The sequence below is a fragment of the Pempheris klunzingeri genome, chromosome 7, assembly GCF_042242105.1.
Source record: "Pempheris klunzingeri isolate RE-2024b chromosome 7, fPemKlu1.hap1, whole genome shotgun sequence".
Taxonomy (NCBI): Eukaryota; Metazoa; Chordata; class Actinopteri; order Acropomatiformes; family Pempheridae; genus Pempheris; species Pempheris klunzingeri.
The window spans coordinates 24,353,741-24,376,934 of record NC_092018.1 but is presented as its reverse complement, the minus strand read 5'-3'; the positions used below and the strand labels follow the sequence as shown (position 1 = coordinate 24,376,934).

The 23,194-nt window shown below is 41.3% G+C and overlaps 3 protein-coding genes across 4 annotated transcripts; all 3 read left to right on the top strand.

Annotated features, from left to right (window-relative positions):
- The first annotated feature begins 502 nt into the window (after positions 1–502).
- LOC139204530 (mothers against decapentaplegic homolog 2) lies at positions 503–12,250 on the top strand. Of its 2 annotated transcripts, none has more exons than XM_070834568.1 (11): positions 503–649; positions 1,638–2,041; positions 3,556–3,645; positions 3,889–4,082; positions 5,484–5,618; positions 5,878–5,940; positions 6,442–6,495; positions 6,663–6,875; positions 7,016–7,153; positions 9,464–9,608; positions 9,934–12,250. In XM_070834568.1, exons 2-11 carry the CDS (start codon positions 1,806–1,808, stop codon positions 10,055–10,057), a joined length of 1,392 nt encoding a protein of 463 aa, XP_070690669.1. In that variant the 5' UTR covers positions 503–649; positions 1,638–1,805; the 3' UTR covers positions 10,058–12,250. The 2 variants fall into 2 exon arrangements, with proteins under 2 accessions (XP_070690669.1, XP_070690667.1); XM_070834566.1 differs by having other exon boundaries at positions 5,878–5,952.
- A 910-nt stretch (positions 12,251–13,160) lies between these two features.
- LOC139204184 (immediate early response 3-interacting protein 1-like) lies at positions 13,161–15,505 on the top strand. The gene is made up of 3 exons (XM_070834162.1): positions 13,161–13,314; positions 13,789–13,890; positions 15,163–15,505. The coding sequence occupies exons 1-3, from the start codon at positions 13,224–13,226 to the stop codon at positions 15,216–15,218; spliced, it is 249 nt and encodes an 82-aa protein (XP_070690263.1). The 5' UTR covers positions 13,161–13,223; the 3' UTR covers positions 15,219–15,505.
- Positions 15,506–15,846: 341 nt separating this feature from the next.
- On the top strand, positions 15,847–22,545 carry LOC139204204 (uncharacterized). The gene is made up of 7 exons (XM_070834186.1): positions 15,847–16,140; positions 16,220–16,383; positions 16,481–16,729; positions 16,851–17,051; positions 17,255–17,444; positions 19,388–19,523; positions 21,691–22,545. The coding sequence occupies exons 1-6, from the start codon at positions 15,899–15,901 to the stop codon at positions 19,473–19,475; spliced, it is 1,134 nt and encodes a 377-aa protein (XP_070690287.1). The 5' UTR covers positions 15,847–15,898; the 3' UTR covers positions 19,476–19,523; positions 21,691–22,545.
- The last annotated feature ends 649 nt before the right edge of the window (positions 22,546–23,194 follow it).

Below are 23,194 nucleotides of genomic sequence, written 5' to 3'. Positions count from 1 at the left end.
GGTGAGGCCAATACAAGCTAATTGGACACCTGAGTGAAGGGAGGGGCCATTGCCCCATATATATAAATAAAAAAATATATATATATATATATATATATATATATATATATATATATATATATATATATATATATATATATTAATTTGAACAGTTGTAGCTGTAATAATATCAGAAACATTAAAAGCCATTCTGGACCCCCTCAAATAAGAGTTTAAATTGATTTTTTAACTTTTTTAGTCTCCAGTTATATGTTGTTGGAAATGTAAATAGTGAGTTAATGTCCTGTGAATATGCTGAATAAAAATATCTTTTGACTGGAAAACTCTCTGGATGACAGACATAAACTAATAAACAATGAGGACTGCCAAAGACATCAGCCATCATGTCTTCTTATAATCCTCCAATCAGTTTTTGAATAGGAGGGATTAAGAGCCCGTACGTAGCCATCACGTTTGTTTTGTTGTTCCGGTCTACCTAACCTAGCAAACTAGCTTCAGTAGCACTGGTGGCCACTTGAGAAGAGCCAATAAGCCTTGTCAAAATTAGCTGCAGTACAATACAGTTCTGGCATTTCTATGTCAACAAGGCGTTTAGCGGGCTGTGTGCACCTCTTTCTCAAAAAGCGGTGATTTGGACTTTAAAACTGGGGTAACTATTGAAATGCTTTTAGCTGTTTTCCCGACTTTGAAGCATGTTGTTTTGTGTGAGAGATGTAGCCAGCGGGAGCCAGGGCTCAGTTTGGAAGTTATCCTCCAAGATGCTAACTCATTTTGGTGCCGTGTCGATATTTTACTGAAAGTCACAATCATTCAGTACCTACGCTGAATTAAAAATATATATAACGTTTAAATTTAGGAAGTGACATTTAACCATTAGATTAATTATAGCCTGGGTTTATTTGATAAGCTTACGTTAGGTAGCAAAGTAGCGCGACTGTTGCGCATAGGAGGTTTTTTCGTGGATCACAACAAAAGGATTTTTGATAACAAGCTGGCAGCTAGCTTAGTGAAGCTAACGCTAGCTGACCTAGCTAGAGCAGGACTTCTCCGTGAATTTCCTCCGATATGTTTTGTTGCGTCAACTGTAGTCTTTCGTCTTTTGCTTTTAGCTAAGGCTATTTCAGCATTTTGCTGTTAAACACTAAACAAGCTAAAGCTATTGAACTTATTGTTGTGATTTGAGTCAAGCAGGCCCCCCCTTCAGGTAGCTAGCAGCCGGCCTTCCCAAGCCATTTGGCATTAGCACTGGGGGGCCTGTCTCAAAATACTCTCCTTGTTAGCATTCATTTCACAACGTTAGCCCTGTTATTCATGGAGTTCATTGGCGGTAGTAGTTGGTCGTGATTGCGTGTGCGCACGGATTGCGACAGTGTGGGGCACATCCCGGGTGCTAACTTTGTAAATTTGCGAGCAAGCTAGCTTGAATCTCGAGCAGTGTTTGTAACAAGCTAACGTCAAGTGGACAACTGCTGCTGGTTCAGCTCACCAAATGCTCAACAGCCAAAACAACCTTACAACTCAATCCACTATTCTAAGTTTCATGAAGTGTTGCATGCATTCTTATTGTGTTTAGACATTGTAATTTCTCTGTACCACATTTTGTTTGTAATGATGTACTTTGTGACTTTCTTCCCAAGGTGTCCATCTCTTTTGAGTATACCCAGCTAGCACTGGCTTCCACCCTGTGACTCATTGGTCACTAGAGGGGCCCCATCAGAGCAAGGGCCCAAACTGTAGCTCTAGGTCCCCTCTGTCTGTGTGTCTTGTGTTGAGTCCTCTGGAGACTCCCAGCTTGTCCAGCTAAGATGTCCTCCATCTTGCCGTTCACCCCACCTGTGGTGAAGAGGCTGCTGGGCTGGAAGAAGTCGACCAGCGGCCCAAGCGGAGCGGGAGGCGGAGAGCAGAACGGGCAAGAGGAGAAGTGGTGCGAGAAGGCTGTGAAGAGTTTAGTGAAGAAGCTAAAGAAGACAGGCCAGCTAGATGAGCTGGAGAAAGCAATCACGACACAGAACTGCAACACCAAGTGTGTCACCATCCCCAGGTATACTGCCAACCATTTGATTGCTGTTTAGAGTACGGTCAGAGAAAAGCAGCTGCTGTTACTCATGAGGTCTCAACAAACCGTGTCTACTTGAGATCTCTGTAGAATACGAGCCATGAAACCCTGGGCTGTTTGCAGGTTTTGATCTTGCACCTCTCTCTCTTTTTTTTGTTGTCTGTTTTCATAATTTCCTGTGGTTGTTATTATGTAAAACTTGTTGGAGATTTGAAAAGGTTTGTTTTTGGATTTGATTAGGCATGCGAACATGTTGAAAACAGACTTAAATAGCTCATTAAAGATGAGCTGAAAACGAATCAAATCACTATTTGTTTACAGCTGTACTTACAGTTAGACGGTTTGCCTTACTCTCATGGGGAGAGACACATAGAAAGGGTGAGAGAGGATGTTCTCTTTATCAGCCAGCCAGCCTTGATGGCCCAGTCTCACGTTCGGTGGGAACGCCGTGTTAAAAGATTCATACCCCACTGATGTGCCGCCAAGTAGCACGTCAGATGTTTGTATGTCTATAGATAGTGGGCTGTTGTTATCGCCTGAGAATTGTTCTAGGCTGCACTGTTAATGTTTGTAAAGATACAGTGGCTGGCTTGATTTTGAATGAAAATATTTTGTGTAGAGGATGAGACTAGTAGAGGCTAACTACACGAGAGATGATGGGTTACAAACCCAAAGGAATGCCACCAGCCATACTTGACTTTGGTACAGTTTGATTGTGATTAGGGAGCTTGTCTACCCAGCATGCCACTTTGGCTTGTGCCCATCCAACCTGTGTATTGATTCTTTTCTAAACACCAAGTTCCCTGCAGTAAAAATAGCCTTTGAGTTTTAGGTTTTAAAGCTGCTATGGCTGGTGGACAAAAGTTGGTTTCCTGCCTTGTCATGAACCAGACATTTTGCAATATTGGTAGTTGAGATCCCACTAAACTAATGAAGTGGAGTACATGTTCTGTATTTGTAGCATTTAACATGAGAATTTGTTATTGTCCTGTTATTCAGAAGCAACTTCTCTCATTTGTCCTCATTCCAATTCTTCTGATTTCTTACTTGTTTGCCATTTTCTCGTGAATGTTTTGAGACTGTGTGAAAATTGATTTTTTTTTTTCCCCCCCAAGGTTGCGTCCTGCATTTTTTTTCTCCTCTTTTGTGCCATTGTGTGTCTTCAGCGTTTGTTTGAATGTCTCCAGATAAGTTATTTTTGGTGTTTGATACAATGCCACACTGTTGAGGAATGCTCTTTGTCTCACTCATTGTGTGTGCTAGCAGATTCCATGTTGTTTCTTTTCCCTTAATTCTGTCAAAAAGGCTTCTCTTATTTGAAGTTCCCATCTTTCATTTCCACTGCTGAAAATGAATTTGATGTCTTTATTTTGCCACAAGACTCCAATAAAAGAGGCCTTTTAATGTTCACATTACCCATACTGATACTTCTGAATGAGCCATGTCCCATGTTTATCATTTGTTTTTTGTTTTTGTTTTGTTGTTTTCTCTGTGCACAGCAATTGCTCTGAAATATGGGGACTGAGTACACCAAATACGATAGAACAGTGGGATACATCAGGCCTATACAGCTACCCTGACCAAACCAGGTGACTATCCTCAACTATTGTATGGTGTTGCATACAGCTTTGATGTGGGAGACTTGTCATTACAATGTTTGAGGTGACAGACATTGAGAACATCTTTGTTTCTCGTTCTCGCCACCACTCAATCCTATCATCTCCATTTCTCTTCCCTAACTGGCCATATTGTGTGTCACCCCCCCCCCACCCCTCTCACCCTGTGTATCTTCTCCCCATCTCACCACCATCTCCTGTGTGCTGTTCAATTAGATCACTGGATGGCCGCCTGCAGGTCTCCCACAGGAAGGGGCTTCCCCATGTTATTTACTGCCGCTTGTGGCGATGGCCGGACCTTCACAGCCACCACGAGCTGCGTGCCATTGAGGCCTGTGAGTATGCCTTCCACCTAAAGAAAGATGAGGTCTGCATCAACCCCTACCACTACCAGAGGGTGGAGACCCCAGGTGAGATGGCTCCGTACAGTGGGCATTTGTTACCTAAAACATGCATGGCTCTTTGTACTTCACTTGTCTATTGCATTATTCTTTAGATTTGTTTGCTCCCACTGAGACTTATAAACCATCTACTGAATACTTAGCAGCATCATTTTAAACACGTTTGGTTAGTGGGAAGTTACACAAGATTCTACACATGACAAAGTGTTACTCTGAAAATCTGTCTAAATATATTTTACACATACAGTGAGGCAGAATAATGATGCTACACTGAAAAGGCTGTGTAAAGGGGGCTTGTAATTCACACATTTCTTATTTGATGAAACACCCCCTTTTTGTTTACTTAAACTTGCCGGGCGGCTGTGGCTTAGAGGTACAGTGGGTTGTCCATCAATCGGCTCCTCCAAGTCGACATGTCACGAGTCGACGTGTCGAGTGTCCTTGGGCACTGAACCCCAACTTGCTCCTGAAGCATAGCTTCTGTGTGTGAATGTGTCTGAAAGAATGAGTTCCTCCAGCTTACATTCTTCCTATATGAATGATGTGTGAATGGCTGAATGAGGATGTAATGTAAAAGCACTTTGAGTAGTCAAAATGACTAGAAAGGAGCTATACAAATAGAGACCATTTACTATTTAAAGGAGTAATTTTGGGAAATCCAATCATTTGCTTTCCTGATATTAAACCACAGCCAGTGGCCAGCATAAAGACAGGAAACAGGTGAAAACATCTAGCCTGTCCTACAGTAACAACATGGGCTTAACAGCCCCTGTAAAGGCTCAATGCTCCTGAATATGTTTTATCTTGTACATGTACTCCGTACATAAAAACTTCAATTTGTGCTTTTACAATTTGTGGTTTTCATATGCAGGACTATTTTGTGGCTGGGGACAGTGATTACCTGGAATCTTGTAGTTCACAAGTGTTTTTTGTGTGGATTAAACAAGCTAGGTACATTATGTTGTTTAGTGAGCTTCCGAGATGCATAAAGGCAGATATTTTCTACCCTTGGACATCTGTTTCCAGTCTTAACAATGCAGTATTTAACAGACAGGTGTGAGAATGGTGTCTTTGCAACAAAGGATCTCCCAGAATGTCAAACTAATCAATGGAGTTTCAGGGGAGTTAAAATCTGTGGTGAAATCACCTTCACCTTGTCTAAACAAGCAATTATCAGTTTGACTGAAATATTGAGAATAACTTTAACTGTCAAGGTCTTAGTTTTTCACGATTGTCATTAATGGAGGTGCAAATATTTTTCTACAATTATGCAACATGTTTCAAAACATAAAAATTTTTTTTGGCGTTAAAACTGTCTAAAACCAACTGACAATAGCTTTGGAAAGGCATATAATTGATATGAGACTAATAGAAACTCATCTCTTCTGACACTTTTGCCCAACTCTGTAGTGCTGCCTCCTGTTCTTGTGCCAAGACACTCAGATATCCTGCCAGAGCTGCCACCTCTGGATGATTACACTCATTCCATACCTGAGAACACAAACTTTCCTGCAGGAATCGAACCTCCAAACAACTATATACCAGGTGAGTGACTTTGTTGTCAGTGATTCACTGAAGGGGTTACGTAATGTGCTAACGTGAATACACAAACCTACTGTTTCTAGGTTTTGGTGTGTACTGTATCACATCGTATCTAGTTTTTCCGTTTTTCCTCATACTGTGAATATCCTCTGCTTTTACTGTTTTGCGATATTAGTAAAAATGTTGATTTCATGAGGTTAAACAGGCTTGTGAAATTCTAAATGTCATAGCTCATTTACTTCTTCACACACCATTCCAACAGAAACCCCCCCACCCGGCTACATCAGTGAGGATGGGGAGGCCAGCGATCAACAGATGAATCAAAGTATGGACACAGGTACCCTAGACTAGCAACTCCTCCCTCTTTCCTAGTGAGTCTGCCATACCTCCCCAACCAGGTCAAAGTCCAATGTTTTCATGGAATACATTTATTATGTATATGGGATAGCAGTGAGCAATACAACAGTTGATAACATTTAGAGAGGAGCTTTGTAAGTAAGTAAAACCACTGTAAAGCTTTAACACCTTAATTTCCTTCTTTCTATGTGTGTCATGTGGTCTAGTGATTGTTCATATCGTATAATCTCAACATACCACAAACAAGCAAGATGTAGGATGTACAGACGAGCCTTTTGTTATGGTAACAGTAAACAGCATTTGCTCATCACTCTAAAGCAAGCGGATCAGTTCTACATCATCATTTTGGCATTCCTTTGAAGGGCAGCCACTAGTTTCATCACGAGTCTTTGATCTGATCCACATGTTCCCCATATTATGGTCTCCTCTGAACCCATCCATATCAATCACTTCCACTTTTTTTTGTCAGGTTCTCCAGCAGAGCTCTCCCCCAGCACTCTGTCTCCTGTCAATCACAGCATGGGTAAGATGCAATTCCCTCCCATCTGAAAAAATTCACAACAACCATTGTATGTTAATGCATCACAGGTTGGCACCTAGATTATCAGTATATGCACATTGGCATATGAACATTGTTGTGTCGGAAAGAGACTTTTGGACAGACTTGACTGATGTGATCCTCTACTGTAGACCTGCAGCCGGTGACTTACTCGGAGCCAGCCTTCTGGTGCTCTATAGCCTACTACGAGCTGAATCAGCGCGTGGGAGAAACGTTCCATGCCTCTCAGCCCTCGCTGACAGTGGATGGATTCACAGATCCATCAAACTCTGAGCGTTTCTGCCTGGGTCTGCTATCTAATGTCAACAGGAACGCCACTGTGGAGATGACCCGGAGGCACATAGGTATTGCCCAGTCTGTAGATAACCTGTTAACCTCTTCTAGTTGGCTTTAGCTTTCAATATGTCACTGGTCTGGTCTTACACATTAACACATTGTTTTTATTGTACCTGACCAAGTAGGTTCTGTCTGTATGTGTTTGCAGGAAGAGGAGTTAGACTATACTACATTGGAGGGGAGGTATTTGCTGAGTGCCTGAGTGATAGCGCCATCTTTGTCCAGAGTCCAAACTGCAACCAGCGGTATGGCTGGCATCCGGCAACAGTGTGTAAAATTCCTCCAGGTAAGATGCTGACTGTGTCACTTGCGTGGCCATCGGGGACAGTTGCTGAAATTGACAACAAGGTGCGCAGTGATCAAATGAAACTCATAGACCGGATAGCTTCTGGTCATGAATAAATGGTGCTCTTTCTGTTAAGATGGTGCTGAAGAAGACCGTACAGTACTGTGCAAAAGTCTTAGGCAGGTGTGAAGAAATGCTGCAAAGTAAGAATACTTTAGAAACTGTATGAAATTGTTTTATCGATTTCACAAAATGTAAAATGAACAGGAAAAAAAATCAAAATCAAATCAACCTTTGATGTGACAACCTTTGTCTTCAAAACAGCGTCAGTGATTCTAGGTACACTTGCAGTCAGGGATTTTGTAGGATCATAGTCAGATGTATGATTATCCAGTTATACCAAACAGGTGCTGATGATCATCAGTTTCATATGTAGGTTGAAACACAGTCATGAACTGAAACAGAAACTGCTGTAGGAGGTTTAGAACTGGGTGAGGAACAGACAAACTCTGCTGCAAAGGTGAGGTTGTGGAAGACAGTTTCATGTCACAGGTCATCATGTTCAGACTGAGCACAGCAACAAGACACAAGGTGGTCATCCTGCATCAGCAGGGTCTCCCCCAGGCAAAGATTTCAGAGCAGACTGGGGTTTCATGATTTGCTGTTCAAGCTCTTTTGAAGAGACAGACACAGTGGTCGGCCAAGGATACTTAGTGCAGCAGATGAAAGACACATTATGCTCACTTCCCTTCGAAATCAGAAGATGTCCAGCAGTGCTGTCAGCTCAGAACTAGCAGAAACCAGTGGGACCAGGTACACCCATTTACTGTGCACAGAAGTCTGGCCAGAAGTGGTCTTCATGGAAGAACTGCAGCCAAAAAGCCAAACCCCCAACGTGGAAACATGGCCTAGAGACTCAATTATGCACGAAAACATAGGAACTGGGGTGCACAACTATCTTCAGCCTAAAGAAGCCCAAGGAGTCCTGGAAGTGATGGTGTGGCCCCCACAGAGCCCTGATCTCAACATCACCTAGTCTGTGTGGGATCACATGAAGAGACAGAAGGATTTGAGGCAGCCGACATCCACAGAGGATCTGTGGATGGCAAAGGCTGGTCACACCAAACACTGATTTGATTTAGATTTTTCTTCTCTTCGCTCACTTGGCATTTTGTGAATTGATAAAGATAAACAGTAACATTGTATATATTTTTTGAAAGCATTCTTACTTTACAGCATTTCTTCACACCTGCCTAAAACTTTTGCACAGTACTGTACGTACACAGCACACCCACCATGCTGCACCGTGGATGAAGAATATATTTTTAATATAACAATCCACCACCTGTAGGCTTGAATGTTGTCTCTTAGACGTTTGTACTTTACTCCCTTTTGGTGGATGGCAACTTGTAATCATATCAGTTGCAAAGGATTCTGATGGGGACCCATAGTCATGTAAAAAAAAAAAAATTGCTTGTAGGTGACATAGAAATGAAACACATGCTAAATGAGTGAAATTGCTAATTTACTTGGGTGAACAGCCAGTCAGAACTTAAGTTCTCACCCACTACACTACTAATGCTGAAAAAATAATCTTAACAACTGTCGGCCAATTTCCAAATTGTTCCGTCTCACTTCATTCCTGGAGTCATTCATTAATCGGCTCAAATATTTCCTTTCAAGAAACTCTAAAAGTCTGCACCAATCATGTCACTGCTGTTACCTTTGTTGTCATTGATATTGTAAATGCTATTGACAAATGGACATTTTGTGCTGCTCTCTTTGCTGATTTAACAAAAGCATTTGACACTGTTGATCATGTCATACTCCTACAGAGGCTACATGATATTGGCTTTGATAGGTCCTGTAAATGGTTTTAGGACCATCTCTCTTATAGACAGCACTGTTGTATTGGGAAATGATCGTTCTGTATTCAGTTTAAATCCTTGATTACTAACTACTCAGATTACACTCAGGTGTAACCGTGTTCAGCTGTTGTTTGCCTGTTTGTATGTACAAAAATAATTAACAAGAAAACACTCGACATAATTAGAAATGTGGGTATGCCCTCAATGATTCCTCCAGATTTAGATAAAGGATGAATGAATGAATACTCATCCAGCATGTTCATGAAACTTAAGAGCCACCGAGTTATGGCCGACTAGAGCCAATGATGCTGAACACAGCACAAAAACTCCGGGCAATAATTAGGCAGACGCACAATAACAGTTCTGCCAACCAGCTGGCAAATGGTTGCTTTGAATGACTGGGAAACAATAACCGTGGTTTACCTCTGTTCCTTTTTTTTAGGTTGCAATCTAAAAATCTTCAACAACCAGGAATTTGCAGCCTTGCTGGCTCAGTCAGTCAACCAGGGCTTTGAAGCAGTCTACCAGCTCACCAGGATGTGCACCATTCGCATGAGCTTTGTTAAAGGCTGGGGAGCTGAGTACAGGTGAGCACTGCCAATCATACTATATGATAACAGCTTAATTTGAATATGCTACATATTTAACAAGGTTTAAATGAAGCTCATATCCAGATGTGGACGTACTGACTTCTGACCAGTGTGTAGCTGTTTATCTGTCATAGCTTAAGACTTGGATCACTGATACTTAACTCGGCCTTACAGGTGTCAAACTCAACTTGCCTGCTTCCTGTCAATAGTAATTCATGCTTACTCTACATTGTAAAGCGTGACACATCACAAGTCACGTGTTGTACGGAGTGCAAAGTGTGTCAGCACAGCCCAGACATTAACACGTATGTCTGTTTTCCAGGCGGCAGACTGTCACAAGCACTCCATGCTGGATTGAGCTGCATTTGAACGGCCCCCTGCAGTGGCTGGACAAGGTTCTAACCCAGATGGGCTCCCCATCTGCGCGCTGCTCCAGTATGTCCTAAACAGCTAAAGAAGCGTCCCCAAAAAATGCAGCCCATTACATGATCATTAAATTCTAAACTTGTGAGTTCTTTCATGAAAAAAATGGAAACCCCACAGAATGAATTTTCTGTAACATTATCCATAGTATTTGTGGCCCAGATCCACATCCCTCTTTTAACTCGACACACAAACAAGCAAGAACAAATGCACCTACACCTAACACCCCCCCCCACACACACACACACACACACACACACAGACAGACACACACACACACACACACACACACACAGACGTTTCAGTAAAGAATTTGGCACTTTGTTACCCATCAATGTCATGCACCTTGTTAAATTGCTTTTCCCCAAATCCTTAATATTAGATCTATTTGTGGTACAAATAAAATGTATATTGGTTTTTAGTCCAGGAAGTAGGGGAAATACCAAAAATATCTGTGAATAGTTTCTCAGTATTGAAGAATTGCTTGTATGATTAACACGAGCTTGAATGCTAAAATGATTTTTGTTCCAGCCCACCCCAACCATTGTTCTGAACCTAAGTTTACTTTTCTCTGGGAAACTTGGCCCCATCTTTTGTCAGGGGGAGGTGGCTTAGTGAAGAAACGATGGCCTTGGTGGCCGTTCTCCTGTGAAGGAAACGCCACAGTGTGTTTATGAAATTTTAACTGAACTGACTTTGCCAGAATGGCCCTTTTTGTAAAGTCGACGTGTGTCTTTATAAGACATGCTTCTTAATGGACAAATAGGAATGTTAGTTAAAATATGAAAATTTAAAAACCCCAAACAAACTGCAATCACAATCTGGCTGTAGTTTATTTCTTTGTCATTATATGGCGCTCTACGTGTCCTTGGTTTAGTTGATTTACATCCCCACTGAACAGCCGGGAATGGAAGCTAATGAGAAGTTCACCAGGCTTTGCAAGGTGCACTGGGCAGGGACCAGAGAATATCAGCTTTTATCAAAAGCTTTTTTTTCCTCTTTTTTGACACAACACTGGGAGTCCTGGGGCTCTCCAAGGTGGAGCATTAAAAGTCTCACCAGGAGAAATTGAAGGTATCAATGAATTCATTCTGTTTTTAGCCTATATCCCCATTGTTTTGCTACTTTTTGTATTCTCATGTATTTTTATATATAAATATACTTAAAATTTTCTGTCGTTCACTTTTTATTAAAGTAATATTTTCAAGACCACAGCTGTTTCTAAAGTGGCATGGAGGGCATGGATCATTCCTTCGTTTTACCCAAAATGTTCTGTTTGAAATCATTTCCCAAAAAAAAAAAAAGAATCACTGCCCCACATGATGTGTAGCCTGTTTCTGTCCTTTGATTTTTCCAAAGAAATCTGGTGCATTTAAAGTACACAAAAGAACAGATTTGCCTGAAACCCAAAATCTACTTTCCTGTAGTGGTTTTAATAATCCCAGAGACATGTAAAACTTTGTAATGGCCATTCATTTATTCATCTCTTCACTTTTTCTGAAAAACACACGTGACCTCTTGTAGCCTTTTGGTGCTTAGTCAAGCGGGTTAAGGTCAACCAGACACAATTGGCTTTTAAAATGTTACAGAAACAATGGAGGAGAGCATTTTTCCTCCATGAGAAAAGAAGAGCGAATGTGCCTGCACACTGGGACATTCTGTGTTAATGTGTGTATTGTATTTGTTCTGTCTATAAAATACAGTATGTACAACAAGACTTATTAGCATAAACTCTGCCATTATTGTCATTACATGGCTATTTAACCGAGTTTAACATGTTTTGCCCCATACCTTCTTTTTGATGTAAATGTGTTTACCTTATGGCACTAGTGATTGTACTTTAAGTGCACCTAGTGAAGTTTGGATTTGGGGAACTGAACCATTTGTTAGGGTCCAGTGTTACATTGTTTTTATCTTTGGCCTACAACATATGAATGTGAAAAAATACATTACAAAAACTGACGTGGACCAGACGTACATATACATAACAGTAGTACAGTATGTGTGTATTTAACAGTAATCTTTTTGCAAAGCAGTCAGTACAGTAGATGTCGCAGTTGTTTTACCAGTAGAGGGCGGTATTGATAGAGCAGTTCTATTTTATTTTTATTTTTATTTTTTTTTTTTTTTTTTTTTTCTCTGACCATAAGCTTCTCAGGCGTGTGGCATATTATGCAGACTTCATAAAACACTAATAAAGATTTTTATTCTCATGATTCTGTCTCATATGTGTGTATGTGTGCGTGCTTCTTGATTGTAGATACTGGGGTTATTTGTCACAGAAAATGTAATAGAAGACTTGTAGGTAGACGTGGATGTAGGCGGGATGCTTCATCTTTGTTTAACTTGCACCGCAACCCCTTCGTTATGTGTTTCAGTGTTTGCTGAGTAGAACAGGTGCCAGTGGTGGCTGACAATATGTGCGCTTCTTAACCAGTGGAGGAAGAAACTCCTTACATTTGCTCAAGTACTAAATCTCATTGTATTTTACTTTACATTTTTCTACAAAATTAGATTCACTTTTCACCCCAATACACTGATCTGATGGTTAGTTTGAAGGTTCAGATTTAACCAGCAAACAACATGATAGCTTTATAATGTAACGCTGCTCTTACACATTAGCTCCACATCACACGCATCAACATTTGAGTGAAGTTACTGATCCTGATCACTCAGTGATGTTACTCAACACAATGACAGGAGTCTTTATGGAAAATGAGTACTTAAGGCATATTTTCCAGGTAATGCTTATTGATACAGATAATGATAATTGTGCTTGAATGTAATTTTGAATGCAGGACCTGACATAGAATATTTAACCATGTCTATTTGCTGTACTTTTTCCACAACACTTTTTACTTATGCTCGTGGTTGCCTTTCAGATTAGGATTTTACATGTAGGCATCTCGCCCACTGTCAACTGGGATTAGGATTTTTAATGCAGGATTTCTACTTTTAATCCAGTACTTTTTTATTATTCATTATTGCAACTCTGACTTCAGTTAATGGTCCAAATGTTTCCTCTACAACTGCATAAAACAACTAACTTGCACCCTCCTGTGTGATATTTATGCCGATATTTACAACGTCCTTTCGCTTGTTATTAGGTTTGTCCCGCCGCGGCCACCATAGGCTACGTCAGAGGTAAATACTGGTGGCTAACTTACAGCTAGCTACTTGAGGAACAAAATGGCTTTTACGTTGTACTCCCTCATTCAGGCAGCAATTCTGTGCGTCAACGCTGTTGCTGTATTGCATGAAGAAAGATTTCTGAGTAAAAGTAAGTGGCTGTAATTAAGGTCCAGAGAAAATCGAAACAGTTAGCTAATGGTACCTAGCTAGCAAATTAACAGCTAGCTTGTCAGAGCAATTCTAAGAATATAAATAACATTTTGGATTAATTGGTAAGGGCTGACAATGCGTTAAAGTTGCCTACCAGCCTCTAATGAACGGCTGCGATTGTGTGACAAAGAGGTTTCCCACCGTTTTAATCTAATGAATAATTGTTATAATTTCTTACTTTTGGAATAACTTTATTAACAATTAATGTATCTGCAGCAACAATCTGACAACTATTGTATTTGAAGAGAACAGTGCGTTATTTAGTCAAATTAGTCAAAGCAGTTGTTTTGTAATTTTAACAATGAAGCCATCTGTTTGTCTGTCCATCTCTCTGTATGGATCTTTTTCTGTCTGTCTGCCTGTCTGTCTATCTAAATGCCTACCTGCCTACCTGTGCCATAACCATCTTCAGTCGGCTGGGGAGTGGACCAAAGTGTTGGAGGTTTTGGCGATGAACCAGGCATCAAAGTGCAGCTATTGACCCTTGTCCGCTCTGTCAGGACAGTGATGAGAGGTGAGAGTTCGGTCCACACACACTCAACCACCACAGAGTGTCTTTAAAGCTCGGGTAGGCAATTCTAATAAGTTCCAGCGCTGCCTTTACAGCTCTGACTCTCCCACTCTGTCCGAAGTCCCTGACACCAGACATACACAGTAATATGCATCCTTCGTGATCACAGGAAAATGGAGTTAGCAGCTTCTACCGATTATGATTCCCTCTCTGCCATGGATGTATAAAGAGAAGTGGATACAGCGGTGCAGGCGGGACGCTTTTCGTTCCTATGAAAGTTACTCAATGGGGCACAAAGCCAAAAAACTTGGACTTCCAAAATTACCCAGATGTTTCACACGTGGACTCCCGTGCCTCTGCATTGTGGGGTCCATAAAGCGTGCACAGCAGTGTCTTGGGCTGACCTATATGACTAAGTTCTGGTCAGCCCTCTGCTAACTTGAATGAGGATTACAGGATTTGATTGTGTTGCTCTTCTAGGCTTTCCAAATTTTATCAGACTGAATGGATACAATTTTGATGGTTAAACTTGGTGTTGTGAAACTCACCAACTCACTGTTATGACCCATAATGCAGCCATCCACCGGGAGGGCGTTCGATGTTTTGCTGTTGGGTTTTGTGTTGGTCTGTTTTATATACAATCTATTGTAAGTCTACAAACCCAACCTAACAAACCCACTGTAGGACATTTAGACATCTACAGGTAAATAAATGTAGTAGCTTCAATCATTCCAATCATGAGTGTGATCCTGATGCCGTTCTATAATGTTACATAAACATGTACTTAATTTAGCTGCAGCTGCAAACCTTTGGCTGCAGAAGTGTTAACTATTTCCAACATTCAACATAGCCTCTCATCGCCTGCTTTCAGTGTAAATCTCCATAAACAATCTATGAATGTATTGTAAGAGGTCTTATAATTAACCCATGACACAACCTTACAAGGTAGATATTACAGGAAAATGAAGTTAGCAGTCTTAGCGAAGAGACGAAGAGCATATCTGAAACGCTTCGGTGGTATTGACCTGTGTTTTATTGCTTTAAGCTCTCCCCTAAATAAGTTCATCTTCCTTTTTGGGTTGTTTTGCACTCTAGGCGGTTGTTGCCAGTACTGGAACAGTAACTTCATAGTTATTCGGGGATGTTTTTCTCAATAACACCAAAAATGAACTGTGAACACCAGCTTTAACTGTGCAAAAAAAGTAAATTAAAAGCAGCCCAGTAGCACTCCTCTTGGCTCTGATTATGTCATCTACTGTCTTTTCTGCTCTGCAGTGCCCTTGATTGCTGTGAATTCAGTCTGCATTGTGTTGTTGCTTCTATTTGGATGAAGAGGATTCGGTGAAGATGTGACAAACTAGTCTGCTGTCGGGAGGGCGCCTCCATCACCTCAGGAACACCTCTGCAGAAACAGTCCATGTCTCTGGCGTACAGAATGTCTCATGTCAGCCTGAATATGAATTATATCATTTGATATTCCATGTCAGTACGTAGGATATTAGTTAAGGCCTGTTTTATACAGCACTGTAATTCAAAATGACTAAATGCAGCTGCTCAGAAATGGTTATCATCCCTCCTCTTTTGAATGATACAATAAATTGCTTATTTGTTAACACTTTTTTGCTTTTGATTAAAATATGATCCCAAAAATAAATGTTTTACACTCTTGAGAAAAATATTTTTGTCACAAAGTAGCAAGCTGTGAAATGTTAGTGATTTATGCACCTCAGAAATGTGTATTAACTCTTGAGTACTTGCAATGGTTGTCGAAATGCTCGAAAAGAGTTTTGTGCGAATGAGTTTCATTTCCTTAAATAGTCGAAGTTGCGTGATTTGTCCCAGCTCGCACGCCGTACTTTAGACCACAGCGTCACAGACAGTAAAGTGTCAACATGTCCACTTTTTAGTCCTTGTTAGACTTGCAAAAGCGAATTAACTAACAACGACACGCAGATCTGATGCATCTGTTTAACCCGTTGTTCTGCCTTATACTTAGTCATTTTGAGCAGTAATGGGGATTGCGCAGAGCTGCATCGTCACGTCACTGACGGTATCCTCTGTGTATTTACTTTATGTTCACATTTACTCTTCTCATAAACTGTCGAAAACACGTGTGCTCAGCAGCGAGAGACTGCCGAGCTTCCTGTATCTTTCCATCAAGTATTTGCTCCGAGCTCTGACCCGGAGGACAGGGCGCCTTTACGCAGCAACGACCCAGGGGTGCGAAGCTGTCCACACAGTCCTGAACTGCAGGTGAGGATGGTGGTGCCTGTGTGAAGGATCTGGCTGCTGCTCATCCACCCACTCCCACGGTCCGTCTGTGTCCCCTCAGGCTGGAGGCTCTGGCCTTGAGGAGGTTCTGTGGTGCTGCAGGTTATGGTTGGGATTATCCAGACACAGAGGGCAGAGACATCCCACTGTGCTTCCCGGAGTCTCTCTGTGGCAGGCTGCTGCTCATGGTGCTCACTGATGACAACTTCAGGCTCAGCCCAGCAGGTAAGACGCATCAAGCATGGATGGCTCCAGCAGGTGTTTCTGCTACGCCTGGAGCAAACGTGTTGAGTACATTATAATGAGATTATTCCCACTGCAGGTCTGGTACGCGTGCGTCAGAATTTGAAAACCCTACAGCCGGTGGATGAGCTGAAGAAGGGTCCGTTCATGCTGCAGGTTCAAGTCCAGGGTCACCGGCGGATGAATGCAGGGGTGGAGGTTGACATCTGTCTGTCTGCCACGTCTCGTACCAGATGCCCCGTGTGGGAGAGCGTCCTGACACTGCTGTCTAAAAACAAGGACGTCAGGCGCTTACCGACGAATAGAGACGAGAGAGAGCAGTGCTGTGGTGATTTCTGCACATCAACAACACAGATGGCTGGTTACCCATGATGAGGCACACCAAATCGCCGTAACATACACAGTTGCGGACTGACTCTCTGTCTGGTTATGTTTCCTTGCTCTAACAGGCCAATCAGATGAACCTGTGCCAGAAAATGTGAAGCAGGTGGAGATGAGAGTTCCCAGGACTGCCAGCCTGCAGGATGTATGGTCCCTCTCCCCCTGTCGGCTCCTCTCTCTGCCAGCCAAGCTCTTTGGCTGCGGATGGCCGATCTCCCAAAGTCTCTGGATGCTGTCTGTCTGCTTGGCTGAAATAGAAAAGCACAGAGGTAAGATATTTTATGGGAAAACCAAACTGATTGATTTAACCTGCAGTCACTTCTATATTTTGCCATAAAAAAGGAACATGCCCTTTTCTGTTTTTTTCCTTTTCCTGTCATGGCATGTCAAAATGTTTGCTGTGAAAAATGTCTACAGTCACACGTGTGGTAGTGTGGACTCGCACCCTCTCGTTCCTCTGTTGTGTCATCAGGGGTCGGAGACATCACAGCTCCTGTCAACATCATGGCCCAGTTTGAGGAGCCTCTGCTGGTGCCAGGCAGAGTGATGATCAGGTTCTGGGAGACGACCAAAACCGAGGGTCAGTCCTCCGCCCAGTGTCTCAGCTTTCACAGGCAACAACATGGAAGCAACACGCCTCACATGATGGGATGGATTTCTAGGTGACTAATTAACATAGAAGATTAATATTTGTAGTTTTTTAAAACACAATAAAATGCTGATACTGTACCTGTTCTGACAAAGTTGGTCCAGACAATCGACTAACGATGTGATCAGAAAGTCAGGTCTGTCGGCAAATCTGAAGTAAATCTATTCTCATAAGAGCATGTTTTAATAGGTGTATCTGGGCCTCTTTAAAAGACTTTAGACTTTAGACTTTAGACTTTAGACTTCTTTATTTTATCCCCCATAGGGGGAAATTTTCTTGTTACAGCAGCAACAATATAAACAGGGACAGTGAAAGAAACAAAGCAATAGAAAAGACAAAAAAGTTCCTTGAGTATAACCGCTTCAATGCCTATGATAATGTTGGAGTTTTCTTCTACAGACAAGGCAGATTTTTTTGAACGTGACAAATACATTCGACACCATTAAAAGGTCCTCGTCACCTGTCAGAGACAGATCTGTTTTATAAGACTGCGCTGTAAAAACTTCCACTGTAAAATAAAATGTTCCATATCTTGATCCTTATGAGGTCCTCATTCATATACAGGCTGCATACGTTGTAAAAGATGGCAGTCCCCTTTCAGAGACTTCATCTAACAGTGAAAAGAAGTGTCGGTGTCAGAAGATTCCTAGCTTTTATCCTGAAGGAGGCAACTTGAGCAAAAATGTCGATCTATGGAATTTTTAAATGAAAAGACTGCATCATAGTCACGAGTGTAGCTTTACTTTATTAAACTATTCCTTAAATTATGGCTTCATTCCAGTCAGATGTGTCTGTTAATTACCAAGAGTTTAACATGATCATAATAGCTGTGGAGATCAGAGGTTTGAGCTGAAAGACATGTGATTAGTTTTATCAGCAGGACTTTGTGTTGTAGGTTTCATAGATCTGCTGTACATGAGCACTTTGTCAGATGCCATGTCTACTGTTTGACTATACCAGGCTAATGCAGACATCATCCCTACAGGGAGTGAAGACTTTTCAATATTTTATCCCTCCGATATCCCTGTTCGCAGCTTTCATGTATGTGAAGGTCTGTCCTCCTGTATAATTTATTGGAACACATTCAGAGCATGGGACCGAGAGAAGTGGCTTTTCATGCACCCCTGCACTGCTGCAACATTTTATAAAGGAATAAGGACGACGGTTTCTTGCATGATTTCTCATGTAAAGGGCGGGGAGGGGCGCCGGAGCCTTAATCTGTGGTTTTTTGATGATTTGAACAGAAGGACGTTGTCTTCATTCCTGAGAGAAGGATGGTCAGATTAAATCAAGATTATCGCTCCACTGGTTCACTCCCTTTACTGGAAAATGGTTTCAAACAATATATTGAAGACATAGTTTCATGTCTGCATATGTGAAATATGAAGCTTAAGCAAGGAGGCGTTTATCTTAGCTTAGCATAAAGACTGGAAACAGCTAAGCTGACCCTGTCCTGATGTGTCACCAGCCCTTCTAAATCTCACAAATGAACATGTTATGTCTTGTTTCTTTTATGAAATAGTCTCACACACAGCGGCTCTTGAAGCCACGAGGGGCTGGTTGGCCGATTTTGTTACATTTGATCAGATTCAGGCAAACTGTATATTGTACTGTATGTATAACCCTATTCCCCAAAATGTCATACTATTTATTGAATAAATTACTATAGCTAGAAGCATTTTCTTATGTCTTTCCTGCTCATTTGATTAGAGCTGTTAAATGTAAAGTGAATGTCTCCCTTTATGTTCTGTACACACCGACTGTGTCCAGGTATAAATCCGTGCAGCTCTATGAGTGTGCAGAGCATTTAGCAGAAGCCCAGATAACAAAAAAAAGCTGTATTGCTGCCGTGATTGCGATTAGTAGAGCATCCTGTGACTACCTCCCTGCACACACCGTGAGCAGTTGTAGCTTATGAAATGGGGGAGGGCGTGTGTAAAGAGTCTCTGTTTATAGACGGCCAGACGGAGGAGAAATCAGATTCGCCAGCTGTGCTTCTGATCAGAGGAACGCAAAGCCGGGTCGTCCCACATCTGCCATGTGATTGTCATTACAGCAACTTGGGGAAGAGTTCAACTGTGGACGGCTTAAGGTAAAAGCATTTTTATAATGTTTGAACTGAAGTGGATTTTTGGGAAAATTTAGATTTTTGCATGTATGATCCTGTATCTATTCTTGTTATATAACTTGTGTGATTATATATATATATATATATATACACATACAAATATATATATATATATATATATACACATACAAATATATATATATATACACATATATACACATACAAATATATAACTGTTTTTTGCCACCAAAGATGAGTTATATAGTTAAATAGTTACATTTTGCAACAAAAGGAGCTTGTAAATGAAATGCTTTACCTCAGCGAAGTCATTCATACAAAGCTGAGTCTTGAGGCGTTAACTGAGGGTAAATTCAAGACATTAGACATACGTTGCTGTAAAGCCACATTGTTTTGAGGGTATAAAGATCAAATGTAAATACTTTAGATGAAATCATTGTCTAATTTCTCTCTGTCCTGCCAGTACAAACCCACTTGTCCACCTTCTTATAGTCGGTGCTGGCACAAACAGCCACCAACCAAGTGCAGACTAATGTGGTAATGCAATGAGTGTGTTTAAATCAAGTCTATTCTTCGTCTATTGTTGCTCAGTCATTAGCACAACCCATACATGAAGTGGAGCATGCTGACACTCACTTGAACACGTATATAGCTTTTTATTATTCATTTATAGAGTCCTGAATCTGTCATGCATACGAGTCAGTCAAGTGTAAGAGGGTCAGTCTGTTGAGCTCCTGTGCGAAATGTATTGCATTCAGCTCGTAGAGATGTTAAGTGGGGAAGTCTTTTAATCCTGTATTCAGAGTAAATGTCCCATTTGTCTTAATGTAGTTTTCCTCATTGAATTTAAACATGAACTACTCAGACATGTCCTCTCTGCTGCTGTGTGGCTCAGGGTACATTTCTGCAGCAGCTTTGTTCCTTTAGAACACCTGACGTTCTGTCTAATCTTTGTTCTGAAGTCGCTCCGAGTGATGCATTCACTACTTCCTCTGAAATGTTGTTTCTGTTTGGAGAAGAGGACGGTGTGTGTTTTTTTTTTTTTTTTTTTAGAGAGATGAAACACACACACACACACACACACACTCACACACACACTCCTTTCCATGGTTAGAGCACTTTAAAGGAGTTCATCTGTCTCCTTCACAGAGCTGATCCTCAGGGAATTTAAGTTATTTTTTGCTTCTGTTAAAAGTACCAGCTTCATTTATTTATTCAGAGAGGCCAACACTAAATGACAGCTTGTCCTCTCTTACTGTTGTTCATAAAGTACCACTGCTGCACTCACTGTTACCTGCCCCAGTTGTTGTGTTAGTGACAGATGTGAATAATATTAATACGCAACTGCACGACAGTACCATATATACCAGGGCTGACTGAAATGGATACAATTGTCTGACTCAGTGTATGTTGTTTGCAATGGTGCACTAACAACAGAAAAGTTCTATACTACAGGGCTCAGTCAATCATGTGCTATAACTGCCACAGTTTAAACTAAGGTGACCATGGTAAACACTATCTGCTGAGCATCAGCATGTAAGGATGCAAATGGTAGCTAAATACCTGACATGTCAAGGTAGGCTACTTCAACAGACTAATGTAAAAATCCTGTAAAGCTAATATTGCCACAAAGCAGTCCTGCTGATTTGTGTGTGGTTATTATTACTCAGGTTAAATAAGTAATGCAAAGTTTTACCACAAATCTTAAATCTTAAATCACTCAACCCTTTTGCATCGTTCATCTGATGCAGGCCAACAAATACCAGAAATACAACCTTCATCCTCTTTAATATTTTCCAGTGTGCCCTTCTGCCCATCAGTTTGACAGCTCTTCTCAACAGTGATCGTGTTGTTTCTGAATGAAAAGATTCAAAAGCTTACTTCACAAAGTGCTCCTGTAGCGTCAGTAACATTAGTTACTAAATGAACTGCATAGTGTCATGATTATTTTATTTCCTTTACAATCCACTTTGTCCATTCACTACTAATAGTCTAATAATATTTTCCATACTAATATTTACATTACATTAAGGACTGTGGTCCAATTGTGGAATTATTGTGCCACAACAGAAAAAAAACCAAATAGAACAGCAAATAGATCTTGAATTAAGTTTCCTTCAAACTTCTATTTGCAAGGTCAAGAATTCACTTCCAATTGTGTGTTTTGTTGCAGTGCAGCAAGGGAAAATACATGAAGAAGCAAGGTAAAAGCGATACAGCCATCATCCCCCTCTCTTCCCCAACAAGCAGCAGCAGTGTGCAGGTCTACCATGACTACCAGAAGGTGGCTTTTAAGATGTATCCATGGAAGGGTCATGCTACAGAAAACGGTTCTCACACTAGGAGAGACTTGGTCACCGGCTCAGATGCTACAGGCAAGACGCCCTGTGTTCCAGACGTCATCTCTAACCGCCAGGACCCAAGGTGCAGCATGAAAGACGAGAGTGTTCAAAGGAATTCCATGTGGATGATGGATTCGAGCTGCCAGGCCTATTCGGGGCCGGAGGACAACTCCACAGACCCTCATGAGACCCTGACAGAGACTTCAACTCTGACCTTTGTGGATGCAAACACCCTGGACGACTCAGTAGAGAACCACAGCCTCCACGGGGTGGAGATGGTTTACCTGAAGGAGTTTGTGCTAATAGATGATGATGATGATGGAGACATGTCTCTGAGGGAGAAAACAGTAACAGACTTGTCTGTCATGGACGGAAAAGCTGCTGACCTGGTGCGTGGGAGGCTGTTGTCCACCTCCAGTGGCTCAGTGTCAGAGTCTAAGGAGGAGTCTCCGGCTCCTGAAGCACCTCCGCCGGAGGAAGCTGAGACTGCACGTGAAAAGAAACGCTGTTGTTTCTGCACTGTTTTATGACCGGGCAGGACACCAAAGATCAGGTTTTCAAGCCTGCAGTTGGCAAAACTCCACTACATACTGGGCTTATATACGTGTGTTGCTGTTGAGACACAGATCACATCTATACTGTAGGTTCGGTGTCATACAGTAGGGTCATTTTATTTTCTTATTCAGCTTTTCTTTTATTCTAATGTTCTGGCAGTGATTTAACAGAGCCACTATCAGATTGTACTGCTTAATAACCCTTCCTATGTCCTCCATATGTACAGCAAATTTTCCAACCTTCCAATCTTGCCTTCTCATTACAGTAATACCAAGGGATTACCATATGATGAACAGGTTACCGTCATTAATGTTCTTTGGTCCGTACAATCTAACTTTACATTAAGAAAACTCAACGACTAACTACCACAAGGGCAAGAATACACAAAATTCGACCAAACTGATAAAACTCTGAGAGCCAGAGCTATGCCAGCCCATAGTTTTATAGTAGCAACAAAACAGCCATACCAAAACCATTCGTGCACCTCACAGACGGTGAAAATATTTTGGTTTGTCAGGCACTTATGTGTTTTTGTAAGACTCCTCGTGTACGTCAATACGAAATGTATGTATGCTGAGATGTGTGATGCTTTCTGATCTCCATTCAAACAATTTCATGATAATCCTTATCAAGTTTTTACACATCTCTGAGGTCCGTAATAAGATTTTGATACAAAAAAAATGCATGCTTCTGTAATATTTGATCTGAATGATAGATGGTAGTAGAAGGTCTAGAGAGATCCGGTGCTAACAACTAATAAATCTATCTTAATAACCACAT

Excerpts from the sequence above, each read along its gene's own strand:
- LOC139204530 (XM_070834566.1), top strand. The coding sequence starts at position 1,806 with ATGTCCTCCATCTTGCCGTTCACCCCACCTGTGGTGAAGAGGCTGCTG. Across the intron at positions 2,042-3,555 it reads AAGTGTGTCACCATCCCCAG|CAATTGCTCTGAAATATGGG; the intron begins GTATACTGCCAA and ends CTCTGTGCACAG. Across the intron at positions 6,876-7,015 it reads GATGACCCGGAGGCACATAG|GAAGAGGAGTTAGACTATAC; the intron begins GTATTGCCCAGT and ends ATGTGTTTGCAG.
- LOC139204184 (XM_070834162.1), top strand. The coding sequence starts at position 13,224 with ATGGCTTTTACGTTGTACTCCCTCATTCAGGCAGCAATTCTGTGCGTC. Across the intron at positions 13,315-13,788 it reads AGAAAGATTTCTGAGTAAAA|TCGGCTGGGGAGTGGACCAA; the intron begins GTAAGTGGCTGT and ends AACCATCTTCAG. Across the intron at positions 13,891-15,162 it reads TGTCAGGACAGTGATGAGAG|TGCCCTTGATTGCTGTGAAT; the intron begins GTGAGAGTTCGG and ends TCTGCTCTGCAG.
- LOC139204204 (XM_070834186.1), top strand. The coding sequence starts at position 15,899 with ATGGGGATTGCGCAGAGCTGCATCGTCACGTCACTGACGGTATCCTCT. Across the intron at positions 16,141-16,219 it reads CACACAGTCCTGAACTGCAG|GCTGGAGGCTCTGGCCTTGA; the intron begins GTGAGGATGGTG and ends GTGTCCCCTCAG. Across the intron at positions 16,730-16,850 it reads CGAGAGAGAGCAGTGCTGTG|GCCAATCAGATGAACCTGTG; the intron begins GTGATTTCTGCA and ends TTGCTCTAACAG.